The sequence below is a fragment of the Pteropus alecto genome, unplaced genomic scaffold (genome assembly GCF_000325575.1).
Source record: "Pteropus alecto unplaced genomic scaffold, ASM32557v1 scaffold106, whole genome shotgun sequence".
NCBI lineage: Eukaryota > Metazoa > Chordata > Mammalia > Chiroptera > Pteropodidae > Pteropus > Pteropus alecto.
In genome coordinates, this window is record NW_006442103.1 from 197240 (window position 1) to 216893 (window position 19654).

A 19654-nucleotide genomic window follows, 5' to 3' on the forward strand; every position below is an offset into this window, starting at 1 on the left:
CTCTCTCTTTCTGACACACACACACACACACACACACACACACACACACACACACACACCTGGGAGCCTTTGGGTTTCAGGAGGGAATCCCTCTCGTCAAGGAGTAGGCAATGGGAAGACCCAGGGAGAGATAGATGCTCATTCTTGAAATGGGTCTGAAATTTTCATCACCTGGAGATGATGGGAGAGTTGCTGGGGGTGTCTTCCTGTGGGCACAGGGATAAAGGTCAGGAACTGAAAATAAAGGGGCAGGAGGAAAAATGAGAGACAGGTGACCTAGAAAGGAAAGGGACTGAGCCAAGTGTCTCCATGAGGGTGGATTCCATGCTGGCAGAGGTAACTTTTAATCTGCCATGTCCCTCCTGCCTCCTTCCCCGGGGGACGGAGAGGATGGGAAACACTAAGACTAAAAGAACATGAAGCAGAAAGACTGGGAGAATGGGAAAAGCAAATAAAAACGCTTAAGAAGCAAAGACGGCAGCAGAAAAAAAGAGTAGAGAAACCGAAGAGTCAGCCTCCACCAGACGTCCCCTTGGACTCTGGGCAGTCGCATTGCCTACCCTCCAGACCCTGTGAACGTTCTGTGCTCTCGCCCCAGCCCGCCAAACTCTCACCGAAGCCATTACAGAGAACAAACTATCTTCTTGTCTCCGAGATGGGTCCCTAGGGCGAAAGGCAAATTGCCTGCCTCGTGCATAATAAACTAGGTAGGCATGGAGAGCAGCGAGGAGGAGCCAGGGCAGTCCCAGGCAGAGGCAGCTAGGTGGCCACCAGTCCACAGTGCCAGCTGCCCGCTCCACTCCCCACCCCCACCCCACCACCCCCACTGCTCCAGGAGCCTCTGCCCAGGGTGTGCGGGGCAGGTCCAGGGGAATCTTGACAACCCTTTAAACAGCAGGTTGTCTCCCTATGCCCATCCCTGCACCCAGTCCATGGACAAGTTTGTGACTGTTGGCTTATGGCTTATCCTAGGAAAACCAACCCAAGCGCTCGGTGCCTTGGCCGGGTCAGCTGCCTCTACTTGGATTGCCTTTCTTACCGGTGAAAAGCAGGCCCTTCCTCATTCTTCTGGTCCCTGCTCACTGGTTACAGTCTCCCCACTGTAAATCCCCAACAGTTACAAGTAACAGCTTTCTCCTGCTCTGGCAGCAACACTGTGTTCAGTGTTCTAGTATTTAGGGATTACATCACGATACATTTATTTGAGTATAGATGTTGGATTACACATTCCTGAAGGACAGAAATCATAATTTACTTCCTCAAACCCGAGACTTTGCACGGTGCCCAGTATTGACCGAAGGAATGCGTTTAAAAGATGAAACCAGCAGTCGGGACCACCAATCCATCTCAGGTTCCTCCCCTATACTCTCTACTGGCTTTCCGCACTCCTGTTCTTTCCTACCTGAGATTCTCCATAGGGGCGAGGGGCTATAGATAGGTGCTATATATTAGGTGAAAACTCTTCAGGGGAGATCAACCATCCTCAGGAACTATGTAGGAAGAGAACATTGGGGGGGGCGGGGAGGGGGAAGGGATCTATGTTGAACCCAGTCCTTTCCTACAGAGTCTGCATTTCATGAGGAAGCCATGAAAAAATGAACAATGACAAAACACTATAACCAATGCATAGAAAAAAGAAGGAGCCAAGGCTTTTCCTGAGATAAGCCAACAGTCACAAATTTGTTTGTGACTCTGGGTGCAGGAATGGGGGCAAATGGAAAGAGCACCTAGGAGGAGCCAGTAATCCAGACAGAGGCAGGAGGTGAGAAAATCTCCAGGGAGGAGGCAAAGCCTGGTGTAGGTGACAAGGAACCAGCTAGGAAAGGATAAAGGGGAATGGACAAGAGTTTCAAGGAGAAAACAACCCATTCCAAGGAGGCAAGAAATGGCATGGCCCACATCTGAAGAGGCTGGAGAAAGGGGTTGGTTTATGGAGGCCCTCAACCAACTCGTTAATAGGCCTAATTTTGTCCTGACCTTGACAAGGAGCCATGAAGTGATTTCAGGGATGAGAGTATCACATCAGATTTGCATTTTAGAAGAATTATTTCAGCAACAAAGTCAATATGGATTAGAGGGGTTGGGTTGGAGACAGAAAAATTAGATAGAAGGCTCTCATATTAATTCAGACAAGAAGTGAAGAAAGCCTGAACCAAGGCAGGCATAAGGGAAATGGAGAAGAGCAGCCAGGCTCTAGTGTGAGCAAGAGGCTCAACCAGCGGGTCTTGGTAACTGATTGGATATGAGGTGTGAGGAAGGCAAAGGAGACAAGCCTGGCTCCCAAGGTTTTAGATTAAGCATCTGGGTGAAAGGTGACACCATCCAAGGAAGAAAAGATAGGTTTTATAGATAGAGCATGTTGTATTTGAAGTGCTGGGGGAAGATAAATAAATGTAATCTGCAGCTCAGAAGGGAACTGTGCTGGAGATACAGGTTTAAGAGTCTTCAACATAACCTTGGTGGCTTAGAGACAAAGCAGTAGATGAGCTTACCCTCCAAAGTGTGGGTAGATGGAGAAGATGGTCCAGGACAAAACCCTAGAGAATAGCTACATTTAAGGAACAGATAGAGGAAGAGCCCACTTCTGCTGAGACTGAGCAGTCAGAGAAGTTGGAAGTGAGGGTGGACAAAAGGAGGAGATTCAAGAACGGTTATTAGTAACAAATGTTGCAGAAAAGTCAAGGAAGTGTCAGGAAAGACTTTAAAAGAGACAAAAGAAAAAAAAAAGGTCATCAGATGTCCCATCTAACTTACCCATTAAGGTTATCCCTGCCTTTCATTGTTTATCAGCTATTTTACAATCCTGAAAGTTGTAGAAAACTGATAATGTAAATGATTCTTGTTCGTAGAAATGCAAATTAGTTGTTTATGATGGAGTGCAATTGCTCAGTGCCTTGTGGACAAACCAGTTTTACATCTATTTGTAAATTCATCTCAGAATTCCTGCTTGACCTATATAAGTATGGTATTTTGAATTTTCCTTTGAACCAGTTTAAACATTGTACTGCATCTCTCATTAATTAATGGATTAAACACCATTTTGACACATATTCATTTTATATTTGTATGAAAGTCATGATTTAACCTTTGTTTAAAAAAATGATCCTGAAGCAGAAGAAAATAACTGAAAAGTGACCATTGAATTTGCAGTTTGGCAGGAGCAGAAGTTAGAATGTAGTGTGTTCAGGTCGGGGAGTGGTACAAGTGGGGAGCAGAGAAAATGGCTTTTTAGAAACTTGGCTGTGAATGGAAGAAGAGAGATTGGGTATTAGCTGGAGGGAGGACCCCATATTGTGGAGAGAAGGAAGTATTTCTTTTATAGCTAGTACCACAATTCCTGTTTAAACTGTCAATACCTTGCTAAGTTGCACTGGCACATGGAGAGGGGGCAAAAAGTGGGTGCTGTGAGATGACGAAGAGGGAATGGTAGGTGGAGACCTCTCCTGAGGAGGTGACTCTTGGGTGAGTCTTTAAATAAGAGTAAGTCAAGTCTTGTTTTCTATGATTATGGGGTCCCAGAAGGAGTCAGAGATGTTGTACTGAGTCATTGCCAGGTGAAGGAAACAAGCTGCAGTGGGACAGCCTTAGGGTCAAAAACCTAGAGCCTTGTTCTTGCCATTGATTTGCCATGGACATTATGGCTACAGAAGCCATGCATTCTGCATGGAAAATGGGTGCAGAACATTTGAAAGTGTACTCTCCTGAAAATCTAGCTTGCTTACTTGCCACCAGACTGGCATCCCTAAAACACATCAGAATCTGGATCCCTAATGTTAGTGCTTAGAAGGAGACTCAGAAACGGTCCAATACCCTGCCATTTAAAATGCCATTCTGGTCATAGGAATTCTCTGGTTTTTGACAGATAAACAACATGAAGGTGCTTTCGTGCCCTCTGGGAGCTTCAGCATTACTGACAGATCTCAGAATCCTGAAACACACAAGCACAGTTAGTCCATGGGCCTGAACTCAATACCAGGCTCTTCTCAGCTTATCAGATGTCCAGGGTTTCTACACTGGCCTTGAGGTTCTTTTACCCCAGTAGAGATTTTAACTCCCAGAGGAACCTGGGCCCAGCACTGGGGGTCTGTGACCCCTGTAAAAATGTGGGGGGGGGCAATTCTTAAGCCATGAAGCCTGTCTTTTCTTACCTTGTTGAGGGGCTGCCCTTTCAAAGGGGGGGATCTGGGACTCCAGCTTCTTTTTGTGGCATGCCGCCAGGACTAAAGGGCCAGGCATTAAAAAAATTGTTTTAATAAGTGAACAGACTGTTCATAACCCATTAGGTTATTAAGAGAGAGATGAAGCCCTGGGGCTCTGAGGCCAGAAGTTTCTTGGGTTCATTTGCTGAGCTTTTCTCTGAGTTGGCCCACTGGGTGTTGGGTGAAGGATAGGGGAATTCCTTTTAAGGTTTAGCTTCAGAGGCCCATTCTTCTGAATATTTCATGTAATCACATTTATGAATAAGCCTGGCACTTCATTTGCTTAGTAAATGTTAGCTTCTTCCCTATCCTAAGCATTCCCAAACTTCAAGTGGTTTCATTGAAGTAAAAGGTCTAGCACCTTCTTCCTTGATAGACTGTCACAGAGAGCAAGGTCAGTGAAACTAGAGTGTTAAGTGACAAAGGATGGAGAGAAGGTAGGCAGAGGCCAGGTATGGTAGGGACTACAGGAAATGAAAAGAGTAGATTTATTTTAAATGGATTAGGAAACCATAAGATCTAATGCAAAGGAGTAATGTGATGTGATTTACATTTTAAAAGGATTGCTTTGGTTGTGTTATTTTAGTTAAAGTCTAACTAATGATGTAGTATCATTATCTCCATTTCATGGATAAGAAAACTGAGACAGGTAGTTTCTGTAACTCATCCAGGATCACATAGCTAATAAATGGAGTTTAGATTAAAACCCATTGCTCTTGATTGTCAAAACAGAGCGCAAAACAGATCTAAATCCCGAGAGTCAGGTCTGGGTCACTATAATGCCAGCCATGCTATTAAAAGATTCTAAGAGGGCCCATCACACAGAGCACTCCAAGTGTTGAGACACGCTTAGGACCTAGGTCGTGGTGTCAGGTATGGCTATAGCCAAGCTGCTGGACCTGGGAACTCCGCTATTCCATATCCCAGAGATTTATGTCTGAAAATCTGACACCGTGTCCCATTGCAGTGGAGGTGATGGCTCTCAGGGCCATTGGGAGGGTAAGTGGCCACCACTCCCTCTGGGAAAGATCCTGTCTATATTTAATGAAAGTTAAGAGGTGAAGGAGCACAGTGAACCTTAGCGGGTTGAGGTGGGGAACTCTCCCTCAGATTAGTGAGGGGCAGTGAGAAACACTGCCACGTCTTACCAGTTGTTCAAAACTCACTCAGAAGGCAGAGTGAGCAAGATGAGGCTGAGTCAGGAAACCATATCCTAAAAGAAATGGTTTGAAGAATCAGAAATATTTCACTCAGAAAAGAGGCCTCTGGGAAAAGACATAACATGCCAACTATCTTTCAATATCAAAAAGGCTGCTTGGGGACAGCATTACCCAGAAGGCAGAATTATAGCCATTGGGTGAAAATTGCAAGGAGACAGATTCATGATCAATAGAAGGAAGAAATGTCTTTCAATTAATCCTGCCAAAATAACAAGAAGTCTGTTTTTAGAAGTCGTAATAATAAATTAACAATACTACGTATTAACATCTATTAGGTTGAACCATGTAAAATTGCTGATGTCCAACCATTTCTGACCTACAAAAATAGCAATTTTGTATGGCTTGATTTACTACATTTTCCCATTCCAGAATAATTTCCAACGTTCTTTTAATGGCCTACAAGCCCTCACAGGACCTGTTCCACCCACTGCTCTAACAGGATTTACCACCTCTCACTAGTCTCACCAGCCAGATTCCTTGCTGGTCCTCAACTCCCTAAACTCATTTCTGCCTCAGGGTTTTTGCTGTTGCTGTTCCCTCTGTCTAGCATATTCTTTCTCCAAGCTTCCCTGTCCTCTTATCTTAGAGGCTTTCTCTGACCAGCCAACTAAAATAGCACGCCTCCTCCTCCTTCCATCTCTTGCCATCTACCTTACCCTGCCCTGTGTCACTCCATAGCACTTACCACTACCTGACACACATTCATTTCTTTATTCTCTTCCCACCTCTGTAGTGTAAGTGCCATGAGAACAGGGACTTTATGTTGTTTCCTGCTGTCTCCTCAGGGTTTGGAATAGTACCAGACACTTGGTAAATGTCAATAAATATTTTTTGCATGAATGAAGGAATGATTTTTATTAATGAGGAAACCAAGGTCCAGGGAGTTCAAATGATTTTCCTAAAGGCACAGAGCTGGTGCCTGGAGAAGGTGGAGGGAAGCCCAAACATTCAAGGTCCAAAGTCCAGACTCCATAAAAAGCCACCCTACTTTCTGGTCCCCTGATGATCTTGATGCAGAGCTCATTTGTCTCTGAGGCCGAAGAGGGGCTCCTATGTTGGGTCCATAGCTGGACCAGATGGCCCCAGAAATGTCTTCAGTTTTCAAGAGTGTATTATCCACACACAATGAAGCATCTATTTTAGTGAGGGCTCTGAGAAGACACAGTTTGGTCATCCCTCAGGCTACAGTATATGGGTGGGCTAGAGAGACACAGAGACCAGGAGTATTGACATGATATTGTTTGAAAAAAATGTTCCAACCAGTGTCTCTTTGGGGGAGGTGAAATATTAATCTGAGCCTCAAAATATAAAATATTCTCCAGTTTGCAAATGAATGCAGGATGTGTTTGCATAGTGACCACCAAGAGAGCACTATTATGTGGAAAGGAAAAAAGAAAAAGCTCCTCAGTTCAATTCTGGGAGTTGATGGCTCCGCTCTCCCTGGGTGGTTGCCTCTGTGTAGCTAATTACAATAAATAAAGGAAATGAGAAAGTGAGTGTGGATGAAGTGATCTTTCTCCTCCCCCAGGGTCCTGCTTTGCAAAGAGCTGGTCTTTTGGTTTTAGAACCCAGGGGGCTGGCAAGATGGGTTCTGTTGGGTAAATTCTCCTAATATCGAGTCACTGCTAAAGCTGTCAGTATATATAAAGGGTGTGTGTAGGGGTGGGGGCTATGTTTGTGGCAACGGAGTTGTGTTGAGAGGGATACTGGAGAGAGTGGGGATGGGGTGGGGGTGGTGTGGTACAGAGTGTTAATAGATCAAAGTAGTCAACTCACATTTGAAGAGAATTTAACTAGCAATTTACAAAGGACGCTTATATATCTCATTTCCTGGAGTGCTCATAACATTTACAGATGAGAAAAGGTAGCTCAGAAAGGTGTGCTGAGCTGCCCTGAATCACCAAGTTCCATGTGGCACTGCTGGGATTTTAACTTAAATCTTCTCATTCGAGATTTCATGTCCTTTACATAACCCCTGGGCATTTGGTGACATCTTTCAAGATGTCTCTAAGGGAAGAGACAAAGGGGAAGGAGGCAGATGCCTACTGCCCATCTTTCTCCAGGCCAACAAAAGCTAATATGTACTGAGTGCTAGGAACTCTGCTAAGCATTTTATATGGGCTAGAATCTATTATTAGTCCATTTCACAGAGGAGAAAAGTGAGATGCAGACAGGTAAAGTAACTTCCCCAAGGTCACTTAGGAGCAAATGGTGAGGCTCTGTGTTAATCAGGATAGGGTACACTACATTGCTGTAAAAAACAACTCCAAATTTTCAATATTTTAACAAAACAAAGATTCATTTCTTCTTCAAACTACATGTTCATCATGGGTTGGCAGAAGGGCTCTGCTTTGCAGTCACTCAGGGACCCAGGCAGAGAGGGACTGCACTATTATGAAGCTGCGCCATCTGGAATAAATGAGCTCCTGTCACAATGGCAAAGAGCTGGAGGGTCTCACTCTAGCAATTAAATGTTTTGGTCTGAAAGTCACATGTCACTTCTTTTTGTAGTATATTGGCCAAAATTAGTCAGATAGGTTTTGCCCAACAACCAGGGGACTCAGAAAGAAAGAACTCAATATTAGTGAGTATCAGTAATGTGGATCAGCTTGGCAGATTGACTTGAGAGTCCATACTTTTAATCACCATCCTATACCACTTCATCAAGCATGTCATCCCTTTAGGTTAAATTCCCTTTATGCCTTGCATTTATGCATTTGTTTCTCTTCCCTTTCCCTCTCCTCCATCTCTGCATTCCTCCAACACATATTGAGCAACTATATGCCAGACACTTTCTTGGGTGATGAAGATACTAAAATAAATGATACATGTTCTCTGCCTTTAAGTGCCCTTATTTTAAGAGGAAAGTGTTGACATGTCACACACAAAACACTGTGATGCAGTCAAAGAAGACAGTTATAAATGAGGTCAGCAAGACACAGCTCACCTATCCTGGGACTTCCAGGAGAGAGAGACAATAAGTAAATAGTGAATCAGGCAAGGCTTCCTGGAAGAGATGGCCCTAGAGTAGGGTAAGTAAAATTTGGAAATGAGAAGGTAAAGGAACATGGGCATTCAGGATGAGAAAAGAGCATGGACAAAAACCACATGGGCAGAAAATTGCAAGAGTATACTCCAAACAAGGCACGATTCCATTTGATTGTGTTGAAATGTTGGGTAAGTGAAAGGTAGGGTTGAATGAGTAGATCCTTTTGGAACTAATGTTTCTTGGGGATTTCGAACTTTCACACTTGGGTGGGAAAGTGTAGACAAGAGCACGTTTGTGCCTGGGGCAAGTACTCTTGCTGCGAGGCAAACTAACTCATAAGATAGAGTGGCTTTTAAAACTCTGCAGTTTGATGATAAAGGGGCTGTGGTATTACTTATGCTCAATTGTGGGGTGAGATTAGGGGTGACAAAAGGGAGGGGCTTGGGTCCCTGGCACAAGAAAAGGCCTAATACAGAATACAAGCTCTTGTGGCCTGTCTTGTACTTAGAGAAGAGAGTGGGCGTGGTCCCTGGGAACCTTGTGTGGTGCCCCTATAGAGCTCATAGACTTGTCCCAAAGTGCCTGCTGGCCCTGTGCTGAGCTCTGGGGATATAGTGAGGAATAAAAAATATCCCTAGTGGACACAGCACAGGAAGCACCCCACCTAACACTACTTGGCCTAACAGAATTCTCCTGGGTCTCCAAGTTTACACGAACTTGCTGCTTCTCCTGTATTTTTTGTTTCACTCTATTCTGTTTGCTTCTGGATCCCAACTATCATTCTATGTTTTACCTGTGCCAGTTCAACTCCCCTGCTGCAGCCTCAAGATTTACTCTGCACATGGGCCTCTCATTCCCATCTAGATTGGCCTTGACTTGGGCTACCCACAGGCTCTCGGTCCTGGACACAGGCCTTCAGACTGCAGCCCTTATTGCTCCCTGCCCCTCCTTCAGTGATAACTCTGGGCTATGACCCCTAACCTTCTTAAAAATGGGTCGCATTAAATCTAAATTGTTTTTTCAGCTCTTATATCTGTATCTCTGTCTGTGTCTTATGGCCTTTATGTACAAAAAGGTTACTGTGGACCATTTTTAGTTTGGTCGGTTAATCGGGTGAGAAAAACAATAAACCCTTGTATTTCTCTAACAATTTACAGCTTTTGAAACCATCTGAAAATAATTTATTCTCAATTATCCTCAAACACTCCTGTGAAATGAAGAGAGAAATCTTTGCAAACTCTACTAAATTAGGAAAATTTAGAGTTTTTAAGCAGAAAGGCCTCTATATGTGTACACTATTTTCTTCATTTTGTTTTACTACAGGTTCAAAAGATTGAGACCTGGTAACTGCTTTTTAACCAAATCACTGCATTTTAGGAAATGAAAGCAATCCTCCTCCTGCCCCCACTCCCAACTCTTTTGCGATCTGGATTCCAGATTCAGTCTCCTCCTTTCCTATCCCCATAATCAGATTCCGCACAGAACATTTGGATGCTGTATTCTAAAAGCACAGAGCCTTGAACTGTTTGTCCCTGAACTGCCATAACTGGCCTCAGGGTTCTGCCAGTCACTAACTGATGAATGAAATGTGTTTGCCCCACGGCCTGGAGTGACACAAATTCAGTGTCTGCAATCTCATCCAAAAACCTCCTATCTTTTCCCCCAAATTTGGACAATTTTACCCCAAATCAGGTAAGCTATTAAGTAATGAAAGCTGCTCATGCATTAATAACACAAAACATGGTACTTTTTAGAACATTTATATTTATATATATAAAAATTAAATATATAATATATAGTGTGTTTGAGACTAAAAATATAGTACATAATATTTAAAAAAAAGGAAAATGAAAAAAGGCAGAATAGGAAAAGTTGTGAAGGACACACAGATACACATTGCTAAAAATCTACGATGGTCTGTCCTAACAAAAATAATATTTTTCTCTCTTCTCTTAATTATCATCATGGATCCATTTATCATTGGGCTTTGGGTGGAGAAAATTCATGAAGCCAAGAATGGAGGTTGTAATCCCAAGAATGGTTGGGGTTGGAAATGTGACCACAGGGAATCCCTGGGCCTCTTTCTGGTGATATTGGAGGCAGCCAAATCTGTGGAGAATTTGATTGTATTGGCAGCTTAGCTGCTCTCTCTCCAGTTAGGGGTATTCTCAGGGGCAGCATATGAAGATCTCCAGAAACTAAGAGCCAATGGCCCATCACCATTTGACAAGGCCATTGGTTAGGGCCATCAAAAAGCCAGGAGTCGGGGCAGGAGACTGGTAGAAATGAGTGATAGTTATATGCAAATGGAGTTATTATAATTTTTTAAGGGTAGGCTTATACCAGAACCACCCAATATGGCCTGTGACTTCCGCACAGCAAATATTTCTCCAGGAACAGGGCCTGGAGCTCCCTCACAGTGACGTAAGAAAATGAGATTCTGCCCTTCCCTCCATCTCCCAAGCCACACATCGTTCTGTCCTCTCCGTCAGCCCAGAGGTGGAATTCAGGACTAAGCTGATAAAGGTGAGGACTTTCAGAAAGAGGCTGGCCTCCAGGAGAGGAGAGATGAGGGGGGACGATGTGGGGAGGTTGGTGGGGTAGGGGAAGACAGGGAATAGGAAATGAAATATTTAAATGCTATTTTTATAGCCTCTTCACAAAAATAAATGCATTCCCAACTACATCCCTGGGTCTGTGCTCTTCAAAGAAACAGTGGCTCACCCAGAATCACAAGAACCTCTTCACGACCCTGAATTTATGTCAGAACCACTAGACCCATTTCTCCTCTACTAGCTGCGCTTCTACCTGCTCCTTCACAGAGGGGTCAGCTGTACTCACACCTTGCCCTCTGGCTCAAGACACCTGCAGGCTTCACTTAGTAAGTGGTCCCTGGGCCAGGAAAATGCTCCTAAAGACTAGGGTGGCAGGTGGCTACCCCCATTTCTCCCCACAGAGGAAACCTGGATACACGGTGGAGTCACCATGCCCTGCCTTGGCCATAAAAACCCTTACAAAACTTTCAGAATTCTGAGTGGGGAGTACAGTTACCCAATGGCCAAAGGATAACCCCACATCAATTTTACTGAGGTTTAGGGTAAGCTTTTTGTTGCTGTTTAAGGTATGCTTTTTGTTGCTGTTTAAGGGGTTCCTAGTAGAAATTCATTCATAATACTTCCAACAGGATAATGAAGCCAGTGGTGAAACCTTCTTTCAAGAGAATCTTTCAACTCCATCCCTCAGCTTACTGTTCCCAACTGCCTAGGCCTCTTCTCCTCACCAAATGAATACAGAAAGAGCAGAAAAATTCCAGGTTTGTGCAATCCTTTTCTCTCACTTTACAGGGTAGAAAAATCAGGGACAATGAAGAGGTTAGGCCAACAATCAGTAGATGTCAACTTCAGAATCAGGCTCCAGGTCTCCTGACTCCTAGCCCCTTGACCAAAACAACATGGTCAAAGGTGGTCAGGACCACCAAGCTGACCACATCAAGTACTGAGGCACCATACTGGAGGATTCCATCTTTGGACAACAAAGCTCTACATTCAAGGGCACCTTCCACTCCCCAGACAAGTGGTTCCATTTGGCCTAACAGGTTAGGCCCTTAAACCTGTGGAGTCTGCACTAACTATGGGTACTCTGGCATTTCAAAGGCGTGTCGACCCAGGTGCACAAGAATAGTAATAGAACAGATTCTGATCCAACCACTGTCGGTTGCAGTGTACAGAGATGGCTTTGGTGGCTGATTTCTCCCTGTGCCTTGCACCGCAGCACTTGCTTGGTACCCAGGAGGCCCCAGTTAATGTGTTAAGGAACAGAGAACAGTAAGCAGCTCTGTATCAGGCCTCAGAAAACTAATGGTAACTGCAGCATCAGCACCCTCCTCGCCATGGTTCAATAAATGCGCCCAGTGCTTAAACAAAAAAGGGGAAATAGACAGTTCAGCCAAACCCTTAATAAAAATTAGGTCCGGGGGTGGGGTGAATATTCCTATTTCAAAAGCCACCATCTTTAGATTTTAACTGTTTGGATTACCAAAGGCTTCTAGATTCTGTAATAATAAAAAAAATATGCATGACTCTGTCTGCAGAGGAACCCGCATTCTGAATAGGCCTTCTCAACTGAGCTCACACAAAAGGACAACGCAGGAAAAGGTCAGCTTCCGAGGGTAGAATGTGGCCGGGAGCCTGGATCAGGTCTCGGGAAGGGTAGGTCCGCGGGGCTCGCCCCTGCTAAAACGGAGGATGGAGACGCAAGGCAGCTGCGAGGCCAGATCTAGAGTTACTTTCTTGCTGGGCATTAGCCGATCCTTACCAGCAGGAGGATGGCAGGGAATGTCACCCCACAGACCAACCCGCAAGAGTGGTGATGGCCTGTGGCTGATGAGCATGTAACTCATTAAAGCGTACATGACTAAGGAACGGTGGTCACGAGAAAGGGCGATGCGCTTTCTGGGCATCGTACCGGAAGCTCCTCCTGTCTAGTCCGGGCTGAGTGAGTCAGGAGCGCACACCAGACCCTGCTTCTTGGAAGGGCGAGGCCGGGCAGGGGTACGGGTTCTTTTTTGGAGCGCTGGTTCTTTGGTCAGCGGATGGTGGCTGAGAAGGGCCATGTGGAATGTGTGCTTGCACGTGTGTGGGGGTTGGGGGCGGAGGTGGCAGCATGGGCTATCGCTGAATGCAGTGCCCTCAGTGCCACTTTATCCGGTTCGCCCTTCCTCTTATCAGGCCCCCTTACCTATCCGTTCCCTAAACCCTGCAATTTTTGACAGAGTGTCTGGGGCCCACAATACCGGCTCCCTGCACAGCCTCCTATACAGGGCAGGGTAACCAAAGCTCAAGGCACTGAATGTGGAGGGAGGAATATGATGGATCTCCGCCCCCCACCCCCCCACCAAAAAAAGACACTTAACCAAAACCTGTCTAAAGAGAATATCTCCCATGCCTCCTGAAAGGTGGCCTCTAACCAGCTATGGGCTCTGGGGTAGACAGGGTGTCTGAGAGCCAGGTCCCCTCCCTAAGCCTGTGAGAACCCACCTGCAAGACAGGTCTCACCACGTGAATGCTTGAAAATGGATTCAAAGTGCTTGGAGAATGAAAGAGTAATAGGTATTAGGAATCTGATGGAGAACAGGTGCCCTCTTCCCTGACCTCTGGGACCTGTATTTGGTGGGAGAATTCCTAGTTTGTTTATTTTATTCAAATGAGGTTTCCATTGTTTTTTTGTTTTGTTTTGTTTTTTGGTCTTTGAAAAATAGACTATAGCACCCCTACCCTCACCCCACAGCTCCCCAGGGAGGCTCAAGAGTTCAAGCCAGAAAGTGGGGAGACTGGAGAGAGAAAGGGGCTTGGGTGGGCTGCTCCTAGTGTGGGTTCTGGAAACTGCTAGGTAGCATGCAGCAGTCTTGCTGGTGAATCAGGACATGGTTCCTGACCTTTCCTTTCTCCACCACATCCCCCCATTTATCTGGTTACCAAGCGGAAAGAAGGAAAGGGGGCAGCACTACTGGAGACACCTGGATCCCTCTGCAGCTGACAGGCAGGTATTCACAGTGGGCAGCCAGGATGACTGGCATTTTAATCTCAGCCGAATGATGGTGGACCTTGAACTCAGTGCCAGGGCTATTCTGTAGACAGAGAGAAAATAAGTCCAGGTCCCTTCTGCAGTCCTGAGAAAGGAGAGATGCACCAGGTATGAATGCAGATGACAGAGGGACTAGCTAGGCCATCCTGTTTCCACCCATGTGTGCCAGAGCTACCCATCCCTACACTTCATGTCCCCTAGGCCAAAGCCTGCTTATCCCCATATGACGCCTGGATAGAAAGGGAATGCTAAAAAGTGCCCCCTCTGCTCTCCACAACCTTCACTTTCCTGTTCCCATGCTGGGGCCAGGCATGAGCGCAGGTCAGAAGAGACACATACCCCCGAAGAAGAGGAAAGGGCAGGCCCAGGAGGCTGGGACATGCACAGAGCACCATCCTCGGTGAGGTGTTTCTGGGAGACCTGCTCCCCACCTGCCTTGGCAGTAGGAGGAAGGCTAGTTGGAGACAGGAGCAACGAGCAATGCCCCTGAATATCAGGGAACAGCTTCTCCTCTGCCCCGCAGAGATGCCCCAGCCAGGCTCTGACCCCTACACGTGAGTCTGCATGCGCTGCTGGAAGCGCTGGCCATAGTCCGAATGCTGGGATGTGTAGGAGAATCGAGTGGCTGTGGCGTACTTGCCAATGGGGTCATATGCCTCGAATGGGGTCCGCTCTAGGCCAGAGGGCGGGGCCTGGGGGTAGCCCAGTCGGTAGGTGGGGTACCCTGCTGCCCCGGGGAAGGGGTGGGAACTGAACTTCTCATAGTTCTCGTAGGACAGCTGGCTGGTTGTATCAGTGACAGCTGGGGCAGCAGGGCCAGGGGCTGTGGGCTCAGGGCCGTACTCGGAGGCTGGGGCCCGGCTGTAGGTGTTGAGCTGGGCATAGCCGCTGGAGTGAGAGAGACGGGAAGAAGGACGGCCGTCGAAGCGGGCAGGGCCAGGGGCACGGTAGTCGGCATAAAGCACTGCCCTGGAAGACGGACGGTCTTCGTGGGCACGCACGTTGTAGTAGCCATTGGTGGGGTCCTGGGGGCAACAAGAGAAGATGATGGAGGAGGAAGCACCCTCTTGTGTGTGCAGGTCAAATCTTGCCATGGCGCTCGGGGCCTCCTCCTCTGCCTTTGCCCTATGTTCCCAGTCAATACCTTTCCCCTCCTTTGCTCCTTCAGGAAACCTCCTGTCCATCCTCCCCTCTGCCCTCAGGCCCTCGGAAAGTACACTCCCGCCCAGCCCTCATGCTTCCCTCGGCTCCTTCCCCCTTTCCCACCTTCATCTCATACTCCTCCCGGGTGTCCATGGTGTCACAGCGCATGTCCTGCTTCAGGTCCACATCATCCTTAAAGGACTGCAGAGCAGCAGGAGTGAGGCATTAAGAGACAGAGGTCCTGCTCTTGCCCCCTCCCGCCACCCAGCAACCCCATCCCCACGCCCAGAGGCCATCTACTAACAGGAAGGGTCTGGGGTCACAGACAGCCTTGAGTTCTGTATCCTCTCCCAGCAGAGACTCTGGGATGTGGTGGGAAGAGGCCAGAGACCTGGGATCTAGCACCAACTTTGTCACTAATACAAAAATGTGACCTTGGATATGTCACTGCCCTTCTCTGGGACTCAGCAATGAGGCAGTTGGATAAGAAAACTTCTAGAGTTTCCAATTCTGACACAATGGGAGAAGGATGGGGTGAAAGACACCTCCAGGGGGCCCAACCTGCCTATCCTCTGCTGGAAGGAAACCTGCCTGGAAGTGTGTTCGAGCGTGCGTGCACACGCAAATCTGCCAGTGTGCATGTGAGCATTTGTGAGTATGAATGTGTGTGCATGTGTGTGTTGGGACCAAGGTAAGCCGACCAAGGGGCCAGTCCCAAGAGTGCGAAGAGAGGAGTGGGCCGGGGAGGAGCGGGACCCTCACCGAGTAGATGGCTTTCATGACCCGGGTCGCTGTGGAGACGCTGGCGTTATCGTCCTCCCGGTCAGAATGCATTGTGAGTGGCTCGCGGTTCACCGTCTCCACCTTGATGTCCAGTTTCCTAAGAGTCACATCCTTGCGACCTGGGACAGGGAAGGCAGCTTGACGCTTCCTGCCAGCCCCTGCAGTGGTTGTTTCTGGACCCACCTGGGCTAGGAAGTGCAAATGCCACCCCCCGGGACCCTGAGGCCCTGCCTGCTGGGAACCCTGGAAGCAGTAGGGGTGGGCTGTTCTCCACTGGGCCCATACTCACTGCCTTTGCGGCGCCGGTAGAGGAAGAACGCCAAGGTGATGAAGAAGAAGGTGAGCAGGATACCTGCGCCGATAGTGGCTCCGGCAATGATGCCCACAGGTAACACCTCTTCAGATGAGGAAGGAAAGGAGGAGATAAGAATGGAGCCACTCCAGAGGTCTGAGCCCAGTGCTGGCTCAAGACCAGGCTGGCCATAAGGCCACAAGCTCCACTAGCATCCCTGGATTATGTACGGAGCTGGTTTAATTCAAGGTGGGTTTGAGAGGAAGGTCTGCATTGTGTTTGGGTTTAGGCCTGAGCTTTAGCTTGATCAGACTGGGGGCCGTGCTCATGTCACATCCTAGCAGCTGGGGCATCAACTTGACCCTGGCCTTGGTAGTCCATCTGTCCATTTCCTGCACATCACCTTCTGATGAGGTTTCTTCTCTCCTTCCTGGGCTGGGCTCTTGTTTGAGGTCAGTAGTCTCCAAATTCTTCAATTTACCAAGTGTGTTCTGACCTCTTTTATCACCTGCTCTACCCACACCATTGTGATGGCTCTATCTGTATCTACCCACCCAGGGCTCAAACAGTCCTCCTGGGTTTCCCCTGCTCCCCATAGCTGAGAAGGACCCTTGACTCCTGCCTCCGGCTTTCTCTCTTTTCCTGGCAGTCCTGGGTAGATCAGGTCCATGTAAGGCTCTTCCCTTCCAGAAAGCCTTGCCTGCTGAGCGCCGTCTTACTCTCTACTCTCTTCTTGCACATCACCCCCTTGCTGGCACCCTCGGCTAAGACAGAACTGATGGGATCCCCAGTTATTTTTCCCCATCTCCCATGTCAAATGGCTAGTTCTAAAAATAAAACAAAATAAAAAACAAAAAATAAACCTTTTCCTTCAGACTTGGAAGCTTCCAAAAGTCAAAAGTAATGCCTTTTTTGTCATTATCTAGAAGTGCCTTAGGAGAGGGAACTCATGTCTCCTATCAGACTAAGGATTCTTGAAGAGGTGGAGAACCAAAATTTACTGGGCATCTCTTCTATATAAGATATTTTATAAATATTCTCTCATGTAATCCTCATGTGAAGTAGGTGGTGTTATTCCCCTTCACAGATCACTTGATGTTTCTCCATCTGAAGTCATTTGCTGCCACTCTGTAAACTCCTCCACTAAACTAAAGTTCCTTGGGGGCAGGGACTCTCACTGTTCACATTGGTCCCCGCAGCCCCTAGCACAGGGCCTTGCATATAGCAGATGCTGAATAAACATTTTAAAAAGTGAGTGGATTTCCCCAGCTGAGCAACATGGCCAGGTCTCGAGAAGAAGAGGGAGCTGAATCCCCAGGCTGCCCTATACCCTGGCTGCCAGCAAGCACTGCCGTCACCTCGCTCTTCCAGCTGGATGATGGCCGTGCCTGGCCCGAAGCTGTTCCATGCAGTGCAGTTGTAGTGGGTCTGAAAGTCGGCCTCCATGACGTTGTTGATGGTGAGCGTGGACAGCACCCCACTGCCCGAGTTGGTCCTCTCCACTGTATAGCGTTCCAGGGTCCCCACCTCCAGGAAGTTCTCCTTCCATGCCCAAGCCTGGGGTGAGGAGGGCAGGAGCAGGTAAGGAAGAGGCAGGTGGCAGGAACACCTGACCCACCTTCAAGGCGTCCTTACCCCATATTCCCCATGCACCCCTAAGCAGCCCAACACTCACCCTGCAACAAATCTAAGTCACCTTCTGCCTCCAAACTTGGCATTGAACCTCCAGTCTAGGAGAAGCCCTGGCTCCCAAACATGACTGAGACATATGCCAGGAACATTCAAATAAGTCTAGGGACATTCTTTAAAATGCTGATTCATGGGCCCTCTCTCTTAAATGGGAATCTCCCAAGGAGAGGTCCCGGAATCCCTATTTTTATAATGATCCCAATTTGATGTGGGTGCAGCTGATCCAAGGAACTGACTATTGGGAACCCTTGATGTTGTAGAAAAAATCCTGGGTAGGGGAATCAAGAACACTGTGCTCCAGGCCTGGTGCTCCCTGAGTCCCTGTGTGGCCTCCTTTGCTCTCTCTGGGCCTCAGTTTCCTCATCTGTAAAGTGAGAGGATCAAGCTAGACAACTTTCAAGGTTTCTTCCACATAGATCAATTTTCAACCTTACCTTTAGCCAGCCCAGAGCCAGCCTCACACGAGCCTGCCCAGCTGGTTCTGGAGACCCAACCACAGACTCTGATAATGAGGAGGAGTTATCACCAAAGAGGGGTGTCCCAGGCTCTTTTAACCCTGACCTCCAGGGGGCAGTCCCTCCTTGTGTCCCCTCCCTCTGAGTAGAGTTTGAGGGGTGGGTAGTGGCTGAGAAATGGCTCCTTTCCAGGATGCAAGCAAAGCTCCCAGGAGCCAAGCTGCCCTCTGCCTGGGCGGCAGTGGTAATAAAGTGTCCCTGGGCAGCCCTGGAGTTAGCCAAATGGTCATTAAATGTGATGAGGGATTTGACAGTCAATGGTCATGGAAGGAATTAATGGCTCATGGTGTGGGGGAGAGGAGAGTGGAGGGAGGGGGGCATGTGAGGGAGCCAGTTGGGGCAGGAGAAGGAGAGTGACACGTGGGACAGGGTGGGAAGGAAAGATGATGGGGCAGGGCCGAGAGGAACAGGGAAGAGGAGGGAACAAGGGAAAGATCAGGAGGAAAGGGAAGGAGATGAGGGAGAAGACAGAGCAAGAGTGGTAGCCCAGGAGAACTGCCAACGCGCCCAGTGAGGGGCTCCGCAGGCTTTCTGCACCTGCTGCTAGTTACTCTTCAGGGAGACCCTGTGAGGGCAGGATCATGCGCCCGTCTTATGATGAGGATACTGAGGTTCAAAACACTAAGAAATCTGCTCAGGGTCAAACAACACGTAAGAGAGGAGATGCCATTTGAGCAGGGAAAGGGACAGAGGAACAGAAAGTCGGAGGACTAGAAGTAGAGACAAGTAGAAGCATAGACAGAGAAAGTGGGAGGAGGCTGAGCTGGAGCAGAGAAGCAAGTAGCCTGCTGTCCTCACATCACTATGCCAATCTCAGCACTCACAATGCGGTCTGGGGGCGGCGTGCTCCCGATGAAACACTCCACCTTGCCACCATCACCCCTAACAGCGTATTGTACCGCCTCGCTGGAGATAATGGGGGGCCCTGCAAGCAGAAGAGGCAGTCAGGGTCAGCTGGAACCTACAGTGCCTGTCTCTCCAGCCCCTCTCAAGCCACTCACCGTTCACATAAAGTGGCACCTCCCGCTCAGCCACTCCGATCCGAGGCACGATGGCCCGGCAGGTGTAGGTGCCGGCATCTGCCTGGGTCACCGACTTCAATAGCAGCTGGTTGCTGTTGCTCAGGACCTGGGCAGAGAGAGCAGCCTCGGGTGGGGAGCCAGGAGGCCTGGGCCCCTAGGTCCATGTGGGCCCCACATGAGAGGCATTGGAAAGAAAGCAGGAAGGGCCAGTGAATTCTG

General features: G+C 47.9%; 1 protein-coding gene across 2 annotated transcripts in view; it reads right to left on the reverse strand.

The window, feature by feature from the left end:
- Positions 1-10364: 10364 nt before the first annotated feature.
- Positions 10365-19654, reverse strand: part of KIRREL1 (kirre like nephrin family adhesion molecule 1) — an 82172-nt gene continuing 72882 nt past the window's right edge. Inside the window, exons 9-15 of one of the 2 annotated variants that reach the window (XM_015595478.2) lie at positions 19415-19541; positions 19238-19338; positions 17568-17766; positions 16207-16314; positions 15897-16036; positions 15258-15335; positions 10365-15016 (exon numbers count right to left, since the gene is read on the reverse strand). In XM_015595478.2, coding sequence (XP_015450964.2) covers positions 14540-15016; positions 15258-15335; positions 15897-16036; positions 16207-16314; positions 17568-17766; positions 19238-19338; positions 19415-19541 — 1230 coding nt within the window. In that variant the 3' untranslated portion in view covers positions 10365-14539. Of the gene's footprint in view, positions 15017-15257; positions 15336-15896; positions 16037-16206; positions 16315-17567; positions 17767-19237; positions 19339-19414; positions 19590-19654 lie in introns of both variants that reach the window. The other variant, XM_025052321.1, reaches the window with a different exon arrangement.